Source organism: Osmerus eperlanus, chromosome 3, assembly GCF_963692335.1.
Source record: "Osmerus eperlanus chromosome 3, fOsmEpe2.1, whole genome shotgun sequence".
NCBI lineage: Eukaryota > Metazoa > Chordata > Actinopteri > Osmeriformes > Osmeridae > Osmerus > Osmerus eperlanus.
The window spans coordinates 14,987,473-15,007,990 of NC_085020.1; the positions used below are offsets into that span (position 1 = coordinate 14,987,473).

At 41.9% G+C, this 20,518-nt stretch overlaps 2 protein-coding genes across 5 annotated transcripts in view; one reads left to right on the forward strand and one right to left on the reverse strand.

The window, feature by feature from the left end:
• The window catches only part of LOC134017599 (sterol 26-hydroxylase, mitochondrial), a 75,602-nt gene that overhangs the window by 43,333 nt on the left and 11,751 nt on the right, over window positions 1–20,518 (reverse strand). The window contains exon 2 of one of the 2 annotated variants that reach the window (XM_062457418.1): window positions 16,210–19,016. The exons of the other annotated variant lie outside the window; for it this stretch is intronic. Coding sequence (XP_062313402.1) covers window positions 16,892–18,640 — 1,749 coding nt within the window. The 5' untranslated portion in view covers window positions 18,641–19,016 and the 3' untranslated portion in view covers window positions 16,210–16,891. Of the gene's footprint in view, window positions 1–16,209; window positions 19,017–20,518 lie in introns of those variants that run through there. 2 annotated transcript variants of the gene reach the window in all.
• On the forward strand, window positions 852–3,807 carry LOC134017607 (putative nuclease HARBI1). Of its 3 annotated transcripts, XM_062457440.1 has the most exons (8): window positions 852–977; window positions 1,065–1,241; window positions 1,332–1,393; window positions 1,476–1,562; window positions 1,650–1,691; window positions 1,760–1,933; window positions 2,013–2,048; window positions 2,147–2,415. In XM_062457440.1, the coding sequence occupies exons 1-7, from the start codon at window positions 881–883 to the stop codon at window positions 2,046–2,048; spliced, it is 675 nt and encodes a 224-aa protein (XP_062313424.1). In that variant the 5' UTR covers window positions 852–880; the 3' UTR covers window positions 2,147–2,415. The 3 variants fall into 3 exon arrangements, with proteins under 3 accessions (XP_062313424.1, XP_062313423.1, XP_062313422.1); XM_062457439.1 differs by lacking the exons at window positions 852–977; window positions 1,065–1,241; window positions 1,332–1,393 and adding exons at window positions 2,771–2,886; window positions 2,983–3,094; window positions 3,189–3,807 and having other exon boundaries at window positions 1,650–2,048; window positions 2,147–2,701; XM_062457438.1 differs by lacking the exons at window positions 852–977; window positions 1,065–1,241; window positions 1,332–1,393 and adding exons at window positions 2,771–2,886; window positions 2,983–3,094; window positions 3,189–3,807 and having other exon boundaries at window positions 1,650–2,701.

The following is a 20,518-nucleotide window of genomic DNA, read 5'->3' on the forward strand; positions in this document are numbered from 1 at the left end:
GGGAGTTGGTGAGAGACATTTTAGACTTAGCTGACGATGTGGAAGCAGGACCTGCTGACCCAGAGCATGTAGCGAGTAAAGCAGAGGAACTTCTTGAAGTTATTGGGTGTGCTCACGCCTTCGGCGAGCACAACCTGTGCTTGTTCTCTCACATATATATTATTGTTTATTTTCGCCCCCCTAAGGATCAGTCAATATTTGGACTACATAGACAACGCCTGTGTCAAAATGATGTCTTGGGGCCTGTTGCACAAAAGTAGAATTAAGACATCCGGGATAAATGACTCAGCTGAGCTCAATGAAGCCAAAACATGTGCGTCCAGGCTTAATTGGTTGCACAAAGACCAAGCCAGGATGAGCAGACACGGATTCATTAAGCCAGGTGAAACCAATCCTGGATAGGTGCGCGCTCACGGCTCACTCAAATAGACCCCGCCACAGATCACAGATTAACTGATTTACCATGGCAACTAGAGCTGCGTACTTTTCCCCGTCGGAAGCACAAATCCTCATGGAGGCATACGAGGAGGTAAAAGATATAATTAAGAAGAAAGGCAACACCGCCACAGTGATAAAGCAAAGAGAAAAAGCGTGGCAAAGTATTGCAGACCGCCTGAATGCGTAAGTAGTGCACAATTACACACTCACCGCTCCGCTGAAACATCACAATTACAATTCAAATATTTAATTCACATCTCCAAAAATGCAGTTGTACTGTAATTATGAAACGGTTAAATTTTTAATTGAAATGCACTGCAGATATGAGTGAAATTGTGTAAAGTAACTCCATCACACTGTATAAAGCTATGATAAATTTTGATATTTTTACTGAAAACAAGACAAAAATACCAAGTAATTTTTTGCAGTGTGACTCCATTAAATGTGTGTGTGTGTGTGTGTGTGTAGATTAAACATGAACGGGCCAAAACAGACATGGCAGCAGGTCAAAATCAAATACAAGAACATTCTGCAGAATGGTATGGTCCCTGACTAATATTTAACAAAGCACAAGCATATATTGTACCCAGAAGGTGCCTGCTCACACATTGTCTTTACTGTTTTAGCAGTGAAAAAGAATACCCACAGACAAGGCACGGGTGGTGGGTCACCAAAGGCTGACCTTACCCCAGCAGAGGACATGGCCTTGGAGCTAAATAAAGGCAGGCCCGTCTTAGAGGGGATCCCTGGGGGGAAAGAGACGAGCATAGGTTCCTCCCAAGATGCCACCCGCTTCATTCAAGGTATGTCCTTCCATCTCTACATGGGATACAACCACATTCATATTGAATCAATTTGGACTGTCTGACTTTGGTTTACCTATTGCCTTGCAGTGTCTGGCAGCACTGTGTTCCTGTTAGAGCCACCAGCACAAGCACCAGACGATGCTGATCCAGTGAGTACTCCATCAAAGGCATACTGTAGGCCTGGCATGTCTTGTCTACTAGCTTCAATATGAATCCGATTAAATGTGATAGGGTGAAGGCCCCAGTGCAGCAGCAACAGCACATGATGGAGACGATGATGAGGAGGAGACCATCTCTCTGGATTCCAGAAGGCATGAGGTATCATGTTAAGACTGTGAAAGTACTATTTACTCTACAATGGTGAGGAGTCCTCATCAAAATCAAAAAATCTAATTTCTTTTACAGGACCCAGATGCTATACAGTGGGAAAACCAGCCTGGCAACATAGTGCGTATTAATAAAAGGACACCACATCCTGCCAAATTCCAGCTGCGCTAATTGTATTGTGTTCACAGAGCTCACAAGCTATCAGAAAGTTGTATGGCAACCACCTCCGGCGCCAAATAGAACTGGCAGACATAGACATTCAGTACAAGAAGAAAAAGATGGAAAATCTTGCACTGGAGTCCGAAATAAAAAAGAGGACAATTAGGAAACTGGACCTTGAAATAAAAAAACTTGAGAGGGAGGTGAGATATGCCTTCAATGTACACTGTATGCTAACTGTAACACAAATGTATTAATCATTATTTTTCTTTCCTCCCCCAGCTCCAAGAAGATGACACAGCTGAAAATAAAAATTAGGTATATTCTCGTAAAGTCAAGTGAGCCATGACATATGAGCTCTTATTGTGAGCACACAGGACGGTGGCATCTTTCTAAGGTTTTTTTTATTTTCCCAGCAATCAGTACAACCAAGTCATCGTTATAAGGCATCGCCCTCTTTTGCCCACCCCCCCAGCACCAGGTGTGGCCACTAGCCTATATGAAGGCCCAAAATTGTGTGTTCCTTTCTGCTCTGACAATGGCATGCCCATTCGTGCGAGATGTGGTGGATGAAGAAGCACTTGTGCTGAGGAGAGCCTTCAGGCGAGAAAGGGTCTTCAGGGACCGGTTGGACCCACTGGCCTTCCCTGATGACCATCTATATGAAAGATACAGGTTTTCTGCAGATGGCATCAGGTATCTATGCAGACTACTGGGTCCCAGGATTAAGCACCGCACTGCACGGAGCCATGCACTGAGTGTGGAGCAAATGGTTTGTGTGGCCTTGCGCTTTTTTGCTAGTGGAGCCTTCCTGTACTCAGTGGGGGATGCAGAACAGCTGAACAAGGCCACAATTTGCCGCACAATAAGGAGTGTGTGTCTGGCTATCAAAGCATTAGCAGATGTCTTCATCTCCTTCCCTGGCCACAGAAGACTCTGTGACATCAAAGAGGAGTTCTATAGGATTGCAGGTAAGAGGATCTACAAATTACAGGACAACTGTTAACACATAGTAGGATACTCATTACTTTGTGTGACAGGTTTCCCCAATGTCATTGGTGCAGTGGACTGCACACACATAAGGATAAAAGCCCCCTCAGGTGCCCATGAGGCCGATTTTGTGAATAGGAAATCCTTTCACAGCATTAATGTTCAGGTGAACATAACTTTTTGATATTGTCCATTGACGAACACTCTGCATTGCCAGTGATGTGCATTGATTGGTGTAATATTCCTCATCTTATGATTTCAGATGGTCTGCAATGCTGACTGTGTGATCAGCAATGTTGTGGCAAAATGGCCTGGCTCAGTCCATGACTCCAGAATCTTTCGGGCCTCTGAAATCTATCAGTGCCTATCACAAGGTAAGCCACACAACCCCTATTTATAACCATCATGGCTGTGTCAAGAATATCACTGTGTTTATGAGGTAGTAATGATGAGATTTTGTGTTGACAGGTGAATTCTCTGGTGTGTTGCTGGGAGACAGGGGGTATGGCTGCCAGCCTTTTCTCCTGACACCTTTCACAGACCCCCAGGAAGCACAGCAGGCCTACAACCATGCCCATGCCAGGACCAGGGCCAGAGTTGAAATGACCTTTGGCCTCCTGAAGGCACGCTTTCACTGCCTTCACAAATTAAGGGTCAGCCCTGTTAGGGCATGTGATATTACTGTGGCTTGTGCTGTCCTCCACAATGTGGCCTGCCTGAGGAAGGAGAGGGCCCCCAGAGTGCCACCAGCCATGGACTGGGACAATCCGGCAATCTTCCCTGATGACGACAGTGGTCGGCTGCTGAGGGACCAATATGTGTTGAATTATTTTAGTTAGTATGTGTGCTTTCAATTTTGGTTAAATATGTCCTGCGGTGGCAGAGGAATTTGGGTTTTTTTGGGTTCGTTTTTTTACGAATTTGGCCTCTTATGATGTTTGTGCGGTATACTGTGTGTAATACAAGGCTGCAGGGAGGCTACTGCATCCATTCATTTGTCTGTTCAGTTGATGTGTATGGATTTGTCCTGCATTTATTTTAGTGTGCAGACATGCAGGGTGTGTTATATACAGACCTTTGAATGTGTATGTATCATTTGGTATAATATGCTTGGATTCTGTGCTTTCCATCTTGTAGAGTCACTGTGACTTCAGTTTCGAAAGGACCTGATGGTTTACCTGCTTTGTTTTGTCCTTATTCAATAAAGGAACATAATGTTACACATTGTGTTTTTATATTCATATGGAATGTGTATTTGTTTATATGACAGAGTACTAGGGCCACACTGAAGAAAAAGGATAAAGTCATAAATTTATGAGGCTGGTTCTTTCTGCAGAAAAGCTACATATTGTTTTTACAGTTTTGATACTTATGACAATGTGATACTTAATATTCTGGCACATCAGCATGTCTTTGTTTATGAAACCATACTGAAGTACAATTTCACGAAATGCCCCACATCTGTCATTTTAACAACTGTCCTCCTTTAAAACAACTGGTTACAATATTATGAATTGTGTTTTTTTCCCCTCTGTGGCCCTAATATTCTATCATTTTATATATAGCCTTATAGTCTATGGGAAACTGTAAATTATCTAATGATAGCAACATCATCTAAAAATCTTTTTTTATCCAAAATCATTGAAATTAATGATCACAAACGTTTAAATAATGACAGTGGGTCTAGTTATATGTGATAACAATGTATAGTGAGCAGTGAAATAACTATTGGTTTCCATTTGTGGTGACTGCTGACTGACATTAGGGATGAGATTAAATAGATCCTGGAATTTAGCCTGGTCTGGAGCAGGCTAGCTCCACAGAATAAATCTCCATGGTAATTTATACCATAACATATCCTCCTGCCCCCTATCCATCTTTAGTGCAACCGGATTACGGATCAATTGAGCCAGGATCACCAAGATATCCTGGCTTAATCCCTTATCCTAGTTTTGTGCAACAGGCCCTTGGTCTCGATTGCGTTGCTTGTATTTTTATTTACGTTCCGTTGCACGGTTTAGGAGGTTACAACGTTTGTGTGGCAAAAAGTGCCTTTAGTCAACGAAGGGTAATCGTGCCGTGGTGTACTACTACTAGCAGCATACATTTACATTTAAGCAAATCAAGACTTGCACGTACAGTAAGTAATGTCACATTAAAGAATGTATTTAAACTCAAGCTTGTGTGGTGCGTCGTTGGCTTCAGTGGCTTCACGTTTTTGGGGGCATATTTTCAGTTAGCAGATGGTACTGTTTGAATCGCGATTCCATCGGAAATACTGCCGGTGACAACGTTGTTACAGTAGCTTGTTTCAAAGGGGGTTCGCTTGTTTCAAAGGGGGTTCTTGAGTAAGCTAAATGCTTGAAAATATCACTGAATGGGAAAAACTTAAGGGGACGGACCCACCTGCAACCGACGCGAGCACACCCTACAATTTCCCCAGAAATGTTACCCTCTCTAGTTGGAGTTATTTCCGCACTTTGCAATGCTACGGCTAATATTAATCGAGGGGAAGACTCGGTCCTGCTAGCCCCCATGTTGAGACAGCGTGCGAGGTGCAGGACCAAATGTCTAAAACTTGCCCGGAGCTGCTGAGAGAAGCAGCGAATTTGATGGAGGAAGATGCTGATGCACCCTGGTACCAGAGTCTAAATTGGTGGTCACTATCTTGGTCGGAAAGTGTGGAAATAACTCCAAACTTCAAGAAGTTCCTCTGCTTTACTCGCTACATGCTCTTGGTCAGCAGGTCCTGCTTCCACATCGTCAGCTAAGTCTAAAATGTAGTGATGGGTCGTTTGCGAACGATCCAGCTCTAAGAGCCGGCTCTTGAAGGTGAACGTCGGGAGCTGGCTCGCATATCTGAAGAGCCGACTCTATTTTTAATAGATTAATACAGCCTATAAAAACTAAATGATTATGAATTAATGAATTTTAATTGTATTTAAAATAATTGACTAATTCAACGAACAACAAAAAAATACTTGTAGGCTTAAAGGCGCACACGATCATCCTCACATTCTGTTCCTGTCAATCCTGCATGAGGGAGGGCCGAGCCAACTCACACACAGTCAGAGAGTAGTCAAAACTCGGAGGAGAGCCATGACAAATCAATGCATTTTTAAAGATATGTGGTTACGGTCGAGTATGATTCCATTGAATAATTTAATTCAAATTGTTTTCACACCCATCATAGTCAAATTCATAGTTAAAACATGTATTTTTTAAAGAGCCGTTCGGGAGCCAAAAGAGCCGTCTCTTTTTAGTGAGCTGAGCCATACGAGCCGGCTCACGAAAAAGAGCCGGAATGCCCATCACTACTAAAATGTCTCTCACCAACTCCCTAGAAAGTTCATGAAGATCCTCCATCGTCTCTATCCAGGCACTCTACTTAAGACCAACGCAATGGATCAAACTAGATTCGCGCTAGCCCCACCCACTGACTTTGATGGGCGAGTTTGACAGATAACACAATTAATGAAGCACTGCAACACAACTCGTTGTGAAATGTAGCATGAAATGTAGCATGAAATGTAGCATGAAATACTTAAATAGTGAAATAATTATATATGTATTTTACATGAAATGAATTGGTATTTTAATTAATTCATGACACATTTAAGAACACATTTATGTATTTAATGTCTATTTTAATTAATTAATGACACATTTAAGTAATTATTTAATGGTGTATTTATTTATTTAATGGTGTATTTATTTAATTCATTGTGGCACTTTTAGTCCTCCATAGCTGGCAGTAGGCTTAATGGAAATTAATAATCGAATGAGATCTTGCTAGCGAAAATAATGATCTCAACTCTTTCAGAATAAGTAGGCTAGATAAAAACAAGGCCAAAGAGTATCTAATTGATACGAATTCATAGACACTTGTGAATATGAGGATATATGTAGGCTACTGCGCTTATATCATGTACTATCTATGTGTATATGCATGTAGGCCTATGTGTAAATCCCTCTTTGATTTCATTGACTGGGACATGGCCAGGGAATATGATGAATTGATTCATCAGCTGGTTAAGCGCCAAGTACACTTCTCTTACAGCAACGCATGCTGCGGCTTTGCCAATGTTTTCTGCATCGCCTATACTGTATAAAAATTTAGCCTATACCTGACGCAAAAAACCTCAAGGCTATGCAGAGTCTGAAGCACAGTTAAAGTTTCAAGTAACTTTATTGTCAATTTCTTCACATGTCAAGACATAAAAATGAATCGATATGACGTTTCCCACTCTCCCACATATAAAACATATGAAACATATAAAAAGCACAGGCACAACAGATAAGACATTTCCTAAAACATAGCGTTACATATTCACATACAGCAGCATAAGCTCATAATAAAGCATAAAGCTTGCTGCGGCGTGTGATATTTGCAATGTACGGCCCGAGAAGGTCTTGCAAATAAGTGAGTCCTTGTCGGCTGAATCGATATCGCTCAAACAAGAACTCATCCGTGTGAAACAAAGGATCTTGGCAATCGCGAAGAACTCTATTGGTATGGAAAGCTAATCGAACTAAAATTTAAAAGAAATGGGTAAAAAAGAAGCAAATACTGAGCCGAATGACATAATACAGTTGATCACACAGACGTACACCAGTAGTTCTAAGTCAGTGATTTCAAGACTCTACCAGGGAAGAGGCAGTTCCACAACTTATATCAGAGAGAGATGGGAAAAAGAACTACAGGAAATAATTTCCCCCCAACAATGGGAGAAGATATGTGAAAATATGTCTTGGACTACCTGCTCATCTTATTGGCGTGAATTTTGTTGGAAAAACCTTGTCCGTTTTTTTTATCACACCTAAACTAAAATCACATCAAACATCACTGACACATACATGTTGGAGGGGTTGTGGGGAAGTGGGTGCAAATCACTACCACATTTTTTGGCCCTGCCCGAAGATTGATAAGTTCTGGGAGAGTGTTTGGGAAACTATACAACAAATTTAAGATTGACAAATTCCAAGATCATGTCTATCACTTTATTTGGGCGATATGCCAGAAGAACTACCTAGAAATTATACCTGTTGAAAATATTTACGGCAGCAGCAAGGAAAACAATCACATGTAAATGGTTACAGACCGACTTACCTACTGTGGATAATTGGTTGGATATTATTAAAGAGATCCATGAGATGGAGAGAACCTTTCTATTGCGTTTGAGAAATTATTTGTATATTGGAAGATGGACAAAATGGAATCTGCATATGTTTAAGTAGGGTTGTGATTATTGGTTGACTTTTGATATAATTTGCCATTTCATTTTCCTCTCGACTGCTGTATATTATGTAAATACTTGTATATGAATGCTGTAGCGCATGTCAAAATAATATGTTGTACAAAATGAATGTTGTCGTGCCGACACTTAACTTGTACTTGTATGGTTGTTCAGTACCATTGTCTTTCACAGAAAAACTGTAAGTAAAAAAACAAATTTAAAAAGAAAACGTGTTGGGTTCTCCTAACTTTTCTTGTCTTTGCAGAATTTCATGATCTCATATCCTTCTGGTTAATGTTAATATACATTTTCCTGAGCCGGAGACACAACTGGAGTACGCAGGTTTTGGTTTGCGCCGTTCTACAATTTGTTTTTTAAATTGTTTATGTATTTTGTGTTTTAACCATTGGTATCCTTCGACATAGGCTACAAGTGATGTGAACCTTACAAGAGCAGCAGTCCTCGAGGCACTTTGCCTCTACCTTGGTGAAGATGACGGACATCTCATTCGGGAGTATATGGCAAGTCAGTGTAATTGCATTTTCCAGTCCAAAATATTGTATCTTATATTATAGAAAAAGAGAAAATAAAAAATAGAACCCTCCAGATAATCATCTATTTTAACACATTCACTCAGAAATTCATGTAACCTTACCACTCAGAAGATGCATGACATAGCTTTGAAGTTCAAAAACACTTTGGGCCACAGCAATGCACATAAAATGTATCTGGTGTAAGCATGGTGTTTATGCAGAACATGTTCAAATATACACTACCGTTCAAAAGTTTGGGGTAAGCCAGACAATTTTGTGTTTTCCTTGAAAACTAACACTTTTATTTATCAAATGATTTGCAAAATTAATAGAAAATATAGTCAAGACATTGACAAGGTTAGAAATAATGATTTTTATTTGAAATATAAATCTTGTTCTTCAAACTTTGCTTTCGTCAAAGAATGCTCCATTTGCAGCAATTACAGCATTGCAGACCTTTGGCATTCTAGCTGTTAATTTGTTGAGGTAATCTGTAGAAATTTCACCCCACGCTTCCTGAAGCACCTCCCACAAGTTGGATTGGCTTGATGGGCACTACCGTAGCGTACCATACGGTCAATGTTGGGGAGGTTCTGTGTTGGCTGAATGGTGCGTGTTAGTTGTCAAAATGGATTGTCGGTTAGGGTTAGTGAACTTGGTTTGGTAGGTCTATTGCTGTGGGTGTGTGTGAGTGTATGTGTGGTCTGAAACAAAGGGAATATACAAACTATAAGTGATACAAAGTAAACATATACAGTTAGGTCCATAAATATTTGGACATTGACACAATTTTCATCATTTTGGCTCTGTATACCGCCACAATGGATTTGAAATGAAACAATCAAGATGTGCTTTAAGTGCAGACTTTCAGCTTTAATTTCAGGGTATTTACATCCAAATCAGGTGAACGGTGTAGGAATTACAACACATTTTATATGTGGCCCCCCCCTTTTTAAGGGACCAAAAATAATTGGAGAAACTAACATAATCATAAATCTAATTGTCACTTTTAATACTTGGTTGCAAATCCTTTGCAGTCAATGACAGCCTGAAGTCTGGAACCCATAGACATCACCAGACGCTGGGTTTCGCCCCTGGTGATGCTCTGCCAGGCCTCTACTGCAACTGTCTTCAGTTCCTGCTTGTTCTTGGGGCATTTTCCCTTCAGTTTTGTCTTTAGCAAGTGAAATGCATGCTCAATTGGATTTAGGTCAGGTGATTGACTTGGCCATTGCAGAACATTCCACTTCTTTGTATTAAAAAACTCTTTGGTTGCTTTCGCAGTATGCTTCGGGTCATTGTCCATCTGCACTGTGAAGCGCCGTCCTATGAGTTCTGAAGCATTTGGCTGAATCTGAGCAGATAATATTGCCAGAAACACTTCAGAATTCATCCTACTGCTTTTGTCAGCAGTCACATCATCGATAAATACAAGGGAACCAGTTCCATTGGCAGCCATACATGCCCACGCCATAACACTACCTCCACCATGCTTCACTGATGAGGTGGTATGCTTTGGATCATGAGCAGTTCCTTCCCTTCTCCATACTCTTCCCATCATTCTGGTACAAGTTGATCTTGGTCTCATCTGTCCATAGGATGTTGTTCCAGAACTGTACAGGGTCTTTTAGATGTTTTTTGGCAAACTCTAATCTGGTCTTCCTGTTTTTGAGACTCACCAATGGTTTACATCTTGTGGTGAACCCTCTGTATTTACTCTGGTGAAGTCTTCTCTTAATTTTTGACTTTGACACAGATATGCCTACCTCCTGGAGAGTGTTCTTGATCTGGCCAACTGTTGTGAAGGGGTTTTTCTTCACCAGGGAAAGAATTCTTCTGTCATCCACCACAGTTGTTTTCCGTGGTCTTCCGGGTCTTTTGGTGTTGCTGAGCTCACCAGTGCGTTCTTTCTTTTTAAGAATGTACCAAACAGTTGATTTGGCCACACCTAATGTTTTTGCTATCTCTCTGATAGGTTTGTTTTGATTTTTCAGCCTAACGATGGCTTGCTTCACTGATGGTGACAGCTCTTTGGACTTCATATTGAGAGTTGACAGCAACAGATTCCAAACACAAATACCATACTTGAAATGAACTCTAGACCTTTTATCTGCTCCTTGTCAATGAAATAACAAACTCCCATGAGGGAATAACATACACCTGGCCATGGAACAGCTGAGCAGCCAATTGTCCAATTACTTTTGGTCCCTTAAAAAGGGGGGGGGCCACATATAAAATGTATTGTAATTCCTACACCGTTCACCTGATTTGGATGTAAATACGCTGAAATTAAAGCTGAAAGTCTGCACTTAAAGCACATCTTGATTGTTTCATTTCAAATCCATTGTGGTGGTATACAGAGCCAAAATTATGAAAATTGTGTCAATGTCCAAATATTTATGGACCTAACTGTACATATCTACATATATATACACACAGTTTATAACAAGCCCGAAAATAGGGCACACCAGTTGAACAGATAAAGGACTAAGCTAGCATCGGCAGTCTATGCTAATGTACACCGAACGATACCTCTAATCAGAACTGAACGTCGGAGGACTATCTCCGCTTCTCTTGGCGTTATAACATGTACAACACAACACAGGCACAACGCAATACGGAACAACAAAGCAATGACACACTTACTTCGTATTCATTGACGCACACGAAGAACAAATGAAACTAGAGAGGGTACAATTTCTGGGGAAATTGTAGGGTGTGCTTGCTTGCGTCGGTTGCAGAGGGGTCAGTTTTTTAATGACATTTTTACAACTGATATTTCTGTATATTTGATATTAAATGCATACTTATTATTTATAAAGATTACATAGATTTAAAAGCATATTTTTTTTGCTGCTCATTTACAACTCAAAATACTAAGAGTGAAGTGTAGAATGAAATAGTTGTCTTCTCATTTCCCCTGTAAGAGGGAATGGGGATCGGCTATATACAGTAGCAGCCTCATAGTTGAATCAAAACGAATACATTTGGCAGAACGGTGTAAACATTTACCTAATCTCTATGACTTAAACGTCCTTTTAAGTTTTTCCCTTCTCATTATATTTTCAGGCATTTAGCCTACTCATACTGCATTCATTCATTAATTAAGAACCCCCTTTGAAACTTATTCTAGCAACAACGTTACCGGCAGTAGCTAGCTATCTCAGATGGAATCGCGATTCAAACAGTACCATCTGCTAACTGAAAATATGCCCACAAAAATGTAAATAAGCTTGACATTTATTTAGGGGGAAATCGCTAATTTACAAAAAGCTCACTGGTAGCGATCATTGTCAGTAACAACGCAAAATGCGATCCCTATGGAATGCCGAATTAGTCAAAATTAAATAAATAAATAGGTAAATAAATAGATAAATACATACATAAATATGGCTATGAAAAAAATTCTGAAATTAAAAAAAGATGGCAATAAATATATAAATATAGCATTATATAGCTGAATCCATTTACCGACATCAATAAATAAATACATTTATTTATTTCAAAATGACATTTTTGTAAAGACAACATTTATTTAATGGGACTTTTATTTCCTAATGCCACATTTATTTATTTTTTGAGACTTTTACACACCACATTTATTTACACATATTTCCACACCACATTTATTTCCACACCACATTTATTTCTGTGCTGTATTTATTTTCGATCTCACATGCAAACGAGAGAGGCATGGTTATCCACACAAGATCGAAGGCAGATAGGGACACCTAGATTCGGTAGATGATGGAAGACATTAGTCGTGTCAGAGATCGCATGCTGGCCTTATAGATCAAATTGATCAGCATGGCTTGTCAGGATGTATTATTTTGGCACACATTGTAGATTTTGTAGAGGTACTTGGGTGGATAAGTGCTATACAGATGCAACATCACGTCTCATACTTGGGCGCGCGTCTAATCCACTCTCTTTTACAGTCAAGCTGCTCCCACAACAGCTCAATGCGGTTGAGATCTGGTGACTGCGCTGGCCACTCCATTACAGACAGCATACCAGCTGCCTGCTTCTTCCCTAAATGGTTGTGTAGCCCACCTAAATTGCACAGGGCCAAAATGCTGTGATTCTCCATTCCCCTAGATGGCACTGCTTCATGTTTATTGGCTAAGCCACTCTTTTTTGCGCAGCTAAAGAAGATGAGCAATTTATTCTTTCTTTTTCTTTTCTCCCTCGTCAAGTACATCGTGAGATGAAGACAGTGAGATATAAATATAGTGAAACAGACCACTTAACATACGGGAGAAATAACTCTCAACATTTGTATTAGTTGGTAAAAGTGGCAAGAAGCCTTAGAATCAGAATCAGAATTCGGTTTATTCGCCATGTATGTTATACAAACACAGAATTTACTGTGGCAGGGAGGTGCAAAACACTACACATATACAGATCTTAAATTAAGTTAAAGTACAAAAGTTTAACTATTTCTAAGAACTAAACAATCTAAGAATACAACAATTTAAATACAAAATAAAATATATATAAAAATAAGAATAGAATGAGCAGCGTGAATGGTCAACATAGTGCAATCGGATACTGAGATAAGTGGCTTATGCATACTGAATTGCCATTAGATGGACTTATAATAGTTAAATAAGTGAATGAATGTCAATGGGAGTCCTTGGCCTTGTTGAAGAGGCCAGTAGCAGATGGAAAGAAACTGTTCTTGTGGCGTGAGGTTTTGGTCCTGATGGACCGCAGCCTTCTGCCAGAGGGGAGTAGCTGGAACAGGGAGTGACCAGGGTGGGAGTGGTCGGCCACAATCTTCCTCGCACGCCTCAGGGTCCTCGAGGTGTGCAGGTCCTCGAGGGTAGGCAGATTGCAGCCGATCACCTTCTCAGCAGTGCGGATGATACGCTGCAGTCTGCTCTTGTCCTTGGCAGTGGCAGCAGCGTACCAGATGGTGATGGAAGAGGTGAGGATGGACTCAATGATGGCTGTGTAGAAGTGCACCATCATTGTCTTTGGCAGGTTGAATTTCTTCAGCTGCCGTAGGAAGTACATCCTCTGTTGTGCTTTTTTGGTGAGGGAGCTGATGTTCAGTTCCCACTTGAGGTCCTGGGAGAGGATGGTGCCCAGGAAGCGGAAGGACTCCACAGTGTTGACTGGGGAGTCGCACAGGGTGATGGGGGTGAGTGGGGCTGTATTCTTCCTGAAGTCCACAACCATCTCCACTGTCTTAAGAGCATTGAGCTCTAAGTTGTTCTGGCTACACCAGGTCACCAGGTTGTCAGCTTCCCACCTATAGTCAGACTCATCCCCGTCAGAGATGAGTCCAATGAGGGTGGTGTCGTCCGCAAACTTCAGAAGTTTGACAGACGGATGACTGGAGTTGCAGCTGTTGGTGTACAGGGAGAAGAGCAGAGGGGAAAGGACGCAGCCCTGAGGAGATCCGGTGCTGATGGACCGGGAGTCAGAGACTTGTGTTCCCAGCTTAACGCACTGCTTCCTGTCAGACAGGAAGTCTGTGATCCATCTGCAGGTGGAGTCCGGCACGTTCAGCTGGGAGAGCTTGTCCTGAAGCAGGGCAGGGATGATGGTGTTGAAGGCAGAGCTGAAGTCCACAAACAGGATCCTGGCATAGGATGCTCGGGAGTCCAGGTGCTGTAGGGTGAAGTGGAGGGCCATGTTAACGGCGTCATCCACAGATCTGTTGGCTCTGTAGGCAAACTGCAGTGGGTCCAGGAAAGGGTCTGTGATGGCTTTGAGGTGTGCCAGCACAAGGCGCTCAAAAGACTTCATTACCACAGAGGTCAGGGCGACGGGTCTGTAGTCATTGAGTCCTGTTGGCCTTGGCTTTTTGGGCACAGGGATGATGGTGGAGGACTTGAGACAGGCTGGCACATGGCATGTCTCCAGGGAGGTGTTAAAAATGTAGGTGAACACCGGAGACAGCTGGTCAGCGCAGTGCTTGAGGGTGGCAGGAGAGACAGAATCCGGCCCAGCTGCTTTGCGGGGGTTCTGCCTCTTGAAAAGTCTGTTAACTTCACCCTCCTGAATGGAGAGAGTTGTCACTGTAGAGGGGGTGAGGGAGGAGGCCTCGTGGGTGGGGAGGGGTAGGTCAGGACAGTTCATTTGTCTTTCAAATCTACAGTAGAACTCATTCAGGTCGTTGGCCAGGCGGGAGTCGTTAGTGGAGTGGGGGGCTCTGGGCTTGTAGTTGGTAATCTGCCTGAGCCCTTTCCAGACAGAAGCAGAGTCGTTAGCAGAGAACTGACGCTTCAGTCTCTCTGAGTACAGTCGTTTAGCCTCTCTCACCGCCTTGCTAAACCTGTTCTTCGACTCCTTGAATCTGTCTCTATCCCCACTCCGAAATGCTTCCTCCTTCTCTGACCTCAACCTTCTGAGCTCTGCTGAGAACCAGGGCTTGTCGTTGTTGAAGTTCACCCTGGTGCGTGTTGGAATACAGCAGTCCTCACAGAAGCTGATGTATGATGTCACAGCCTCTGTGAGTTCATCCAGACTATTGGTAGCAGTCGTGAACATATCCCAGTCAGTACAGTCCAAGCACGCCCGCAGATCCTCCATAGCCACACTGGTCCACTGTTTTGATGTCCTCACAACAGGTTTACAGAGCTTTAATTTCTGCCTGTATGCAGGAATCAGATGGACCATGGTATGGTCAGAGTGACCCAGTGCTGCACGAGGGACGGCGTGGTAGGCTCTACTGACTGTAGTGTAGCAGTGATCCAGAGTGTTCTCTTCTCTGGTTGGGCATTTGATGAATTGTCTGTATTTAGGGAGTTTGTGGCTGAGATTACCTTTGTTAAAGTCGCCGAGTACGATAACAAGGGAATCCGGGTTTGCTCGCTCCATACTCAGAATCTGGTCGACGAGCATGCGTTGGGCCTCTTTAACCTGTGGACCCGGTGCCATGTAAACTCCGACCAAAATGAGTGACGCAAATTCTCGTGGCGAGTAAAAAGGTTTACAGTTTATAAAATATGATTCCAGATCCGGAGAACAATGTTGCAGAATCACTGTCACATCTACACACCAGCCACTGTTGATGTAGAAACAAATACCACCGCCTTTGGTTTTGCCGGAGAGTGCAGTGTCCCGGCGAGCTCTCACGAGTTGAAAGCCTGCCAGATGTAATGCAGTGTCCGGGATAAAATCGCACAGCCATGTCTCCGTGAAGCACAAAACCGAAGATGAAAGAAAGTCTCTGTTTTTCACCATCAGTAGCTGAAGTTCGTCCATTTTATTGCACAGTGAACGTACGTTGGAGAGGAAAAAAATTGGAAGCACTGTTCGGATTCCACGTCTGCGAAGCCGAACTAGCACTCCCGCTCGCTTTCCCCTTCTTCGGCGTTTCACTGCATGAGCAAAGCCTAGCGCGGTACTGGCTAGAATTTCCACTAAATCTGCCGCTGGAAGCAGAAAAGAGGGAAACAAATCCACAGGAGTTGTAGTCCTGATATTTAGAAGTACTTCTCTTGTTAGAGAACCCCGGAAATCTTGGCAGAACACTGAATTAACCGACAAGACAAAACAGAGCGCACCTAGCAACCGAGGCAGCCATCATCGGCGCCATCTTGGATTTTTTTATTTTATTTTTTTGTTATTGTAAACTGACGTTTACATTTTTGTTTTCTTTGGATGAGTTTAAGAGGTGAGTACTTGTGGTGGCAAAATTCTAGTGGCACTGTGTAAATTTGAATAGTCAAGAGATGGCGGTTACAATAAATTTATTTTGCTTGTACAAATCATGAATCAACAAAGTACTTTGTGATCAGTCTAATGAAGGAGGTGCTAGCCACAGGTCGTTCGCCAGAGTGATAAAGAACAATCATAAAGCTTGTGCTTTTATACACTTAAAACAGATCCCCTAATAAATGTTCAATTCATCAATGCAGTGGTCTCTGTGATTGGCTAACACTGGTCAGTGACAGTTAAGACAATATAACCCCCCAGGTCAAGTGACCAAAGTCTTTTGATGTCACGGCTCTTTCTCTAAATGAGGACAGTAAAGATACCCTTAATGAAACACAAACAGGACACAGGACACAATCTCCTCGGCCAAAAGGTCAGGGCTGCTAGATCAACTGATCCATCTATCCATCTCCCTTTAGGCCACAGAACTCAAACATCCCCCAACCTCCGTGCCCCTAGCTTCTCAATCAGGCATCATAAACCAACACCATAAATACCTTAAGACCAACTGCAACATCCATTTGTTTAAACACAACCTCAGTCTATTAAAAATACATTCTTAGTAACTATATCAAAAAATGCCATCACATTCCTTACTTTTTTTTTTTAAACAACAAAGGCATACAAAAGCATAAGCATACAAAAATATAAAACATCCATACAGATATGGAGGCAAGAAACTAAAGTAACCCCCTTTAATCAAAACATAACCCCAAAAATAACAAGAGAATTACATATCACTCACAGTAGCCTCTTCATCCTTAAATGGTGGAACCCAGTCAGAATCCTCTAAGGGACTATAGTTCATCATTTGAACAGCAAATGATTTAGCCATTGTCTTTTCCACAATCTTCCTTACACAGGGAAACAGACAACAAGCCAAAAACAATAGTATCAACAAAATGACACCTATTCCACACAAAACAGACAGAAGAACTGCCTTCCATTTACCAAACATTTCCCAAGAACCGTCAATCCATGACCAAACTCCTTTTGAATCATCAAATCCAGAATGTTCAGACAATTCTAATCTCAAAGTACGCATGCTTGATAATGCTTTAGTGACTGACCCATCACTCGCTGTATTATTGGGAATGTACGTACAACATGTATTATTGAAAAGTACACAAACACCCCCTTTTTCAGCCAACAACATGTCTAGAGCAATCCTGTTTTGCCATGCCATCTCTGAAGTCTTAGCCAATTGTTCTGATAATCCAGAAATCGCATCAACAGTGTAATTAATAAAACGTTGCTGATTATAATATATATAATTAATCCAATCCACATTTTTGTTAACCGTACAATGTACGCAAAAGAATGATTCTAGTCCTGCAGCTACCTGATTTCTAGCTTTAAACTCAGTAGGCACCCCTCTTGGTACTCCAATATCATCTATGTAAATTCCACTATCAAAAGATCCAACAGGAGCAGCTCGTCTCTGTCTGCCTGAATCAACCGTCACATTACCTAAAGGCTTAATCAACGTCTTACTAACTAACATCACCTTAGCACACACTCCCACCCATCCTTCTGGTAAACGTGATCTAATTCTACCCCCACAATACCAAAATACATCAGCTATATCGCGTCCTGGATATACCAATGGGCCAGAAGGTGGCGGAGTATGATGTTTTCCCTCACTATCCACACGAACAGAGCCTTCATACTTGTAACAAGGGTGTAAAGTCCCATTAACATCTCTAAACTGCATCGCCTCACAGTATGGATTTACCACCCAAGTATGTCCACAAGTTCCAATCTTTACTTTCCCTTCACTAAAGTTCCCCACAAATACTGTTTTAACAATATCAGAACTTTTCTCGAAACACTCAAACTTCTGCCCTGGAACTATAACAAAATCAATCAGAACATCTTCCGTTCCCTCGTTCTCAATTGGTCCAGTAAGCATAGGACGTACTGCTGCACATCCTAGATTGGATTTTAAATACCAAGCACTAGAACTCTGGTAATGATAGCTGTTAGTGGGACAGACTGGACAATTCCTGAACAAAACCAGATGACTACTGTCCACACACCTCGTTTTATCAATGTCACCTGAAATAATTCGATGGTAATTAAAATCATAACAACTAGTTGAATTAAATGGTGCTGGCATAATCAGTGGAACATCCTTAAGTGGCTGGCAATACACACATGGTGGGTGTTCTTCGCCTAAAATTTGTTTTACAGAATATGTAGCTAACTTATACCAAGAATTAAACTCCATTTCCGATTCCATTTCATCTACAACTTTTCTCTCATTACTTTTCAACATCTGGAACGTTGCAGGTGAAACAGTTGAAGTCATTGCATCTATCGTCATAGTATCATCAGAATTATGCATACTTTTATTAAAATACAAAAGCGAAAATGCAATAAGAAATGCCATTCCCAAGACAAAACCCACTGCACCCCGTATACCACAAAGTCCAGGTTGTCGGAACGGATGCCATGGTCGTGCATCCGTAGTGACCATCTTCAGTTGAATGTAGGCTGTCAGGCGGTGTAGTCTAGTCGAATCGATTGCAAACGACGATCAAATTGCTCACAGCAACCTTCAAAGAACTGCACTATGCGCACAGACTTTGAGCTTTCCTTGGTACTACGCAGAACGCGTATCCAACGCTTCCGTCTCCAGACAAGGTGCACGCTTACAATGGCTAGCGTGTATCCACGTTGCTCTCCCCTCGATCTTAACCGCCGAATTGGTCGTAAGGAGAATCTGGTATGGCCCCGTCCACCTTGGGTTCCTCCAGGACTTGCGTTTCAGGTCCTTCACCACAATCCAGTCCCCTGGTATCAAATCATGCAGCGGTCCAACCACCGGATGAGGAATAGCCTCCTTCACCTGTCTGTGGATATCACATAAAGCAGACGACAAGGTTGCACAGTAATTAAGAATTACATCCTCGCATTGGTCAGTCGTAGGCAACTGACCTCTCGTTGGCCCAATTCCTGTATTCGGTGGCCTGCCGAACAGGATTTCAAATGGACTCAATCCATATTTGGGTCTAACTCTAGCCCTCATCTGCAATAACACGATTGGGAGGGCCTTTGTCCATGCCAATCCAGTGTCCTTACAACATTTCATCAACTTATTTTTCAAAGTCCCGTTTTCTCGCTCAACTGCACCCCCGCTCTCTGGGTGATAAGCACAGTGTTGTCTCAAATCAATACCAAAATAACTGCCTAGCTTACGAATAGCATCATTAACAAAGTGTGAACCATTATCACTACTTATTCTCGAAGGAATACCCCATCTTGGTATTATCTCAGTTATCAAAGCTTTCACAACTGCACCTGAATCAGCCTTTGAGCTTGGAAAAACTTCAACCCACTTAGAAAACATATCAACAATCACTAAGCAATATTTCTTTCCCTCGCTAGGATTCAATTCAATAAAATCCATCTGCAAATACTCAAATGGCTTCTCTGGTCTTGGCTGTGAAGACTGTCGTGTTTGAATTCCTCTGCCTATGTTACTTGTAACACAAATGAGACACTTCTGACAAAATGACTGTGCATACATAGCAAATCCTCTTGTATGCCAAAATTGACGCATGCTTGATATCATACCACCTTTAGAGGCATGATCTTTCCCACGTGTCAACTGAGCAAAATATCGAAACAGATGTTTAGGTAAACATGGTTTAAGCACGCGACCTTCATCTGGACCATACCAAACTCCATCTCTATTCACACATCCTTCCTTTTTCCAAAGGGCTTTTTCTGGTGGTTTGGCCCAAGTCTGAATGTCCTGCAAACTTAAAGCTGTTAAATTAGGGTTATCTGGACATGGCAATGCCATCTCCCCATCTCTCACGTCCTGTAAACACAGACCAACATCAAAACGAATACAAGTCATCACATACAGGTAATCTAGAAGCTGCTTTAGCCGCAGCGTCTGCTCTGGCGTTTCCCTGTGAAATGTAATCCGTATTGTTAGTGTGAGCCTCACATTTGCATACAGCAATCTGTTCTGGTAATTGCAAAGCATCCAACAGCTCCGACACATATTGGTAATGTGCCACTGGCTTTCCCGAGGAAGTAAGAAACTTCCTATGCTTCCATATCATGCCAAAGTCATGTGTAACACCAAATGCATATCGACTATCAGTAAATATGTTAACAACCCTTAGCTAACTTGCAGGCCTCAATCAGCGCAATTAATTCCGCAACCTGGGCAGATAAATTCGCTGGTAATGAGTTTGATTTCACAGTGGCATGCAAAGTGACCACTGCATACCCAACTTGATTCGTCCCTGTATCTGGATTTCTGGATGCCGAACCATCAACAAAATATTCATATTCAGCGTTAGGAATAGGTGTATCCCTTAAATCCACTCTTGGTGAA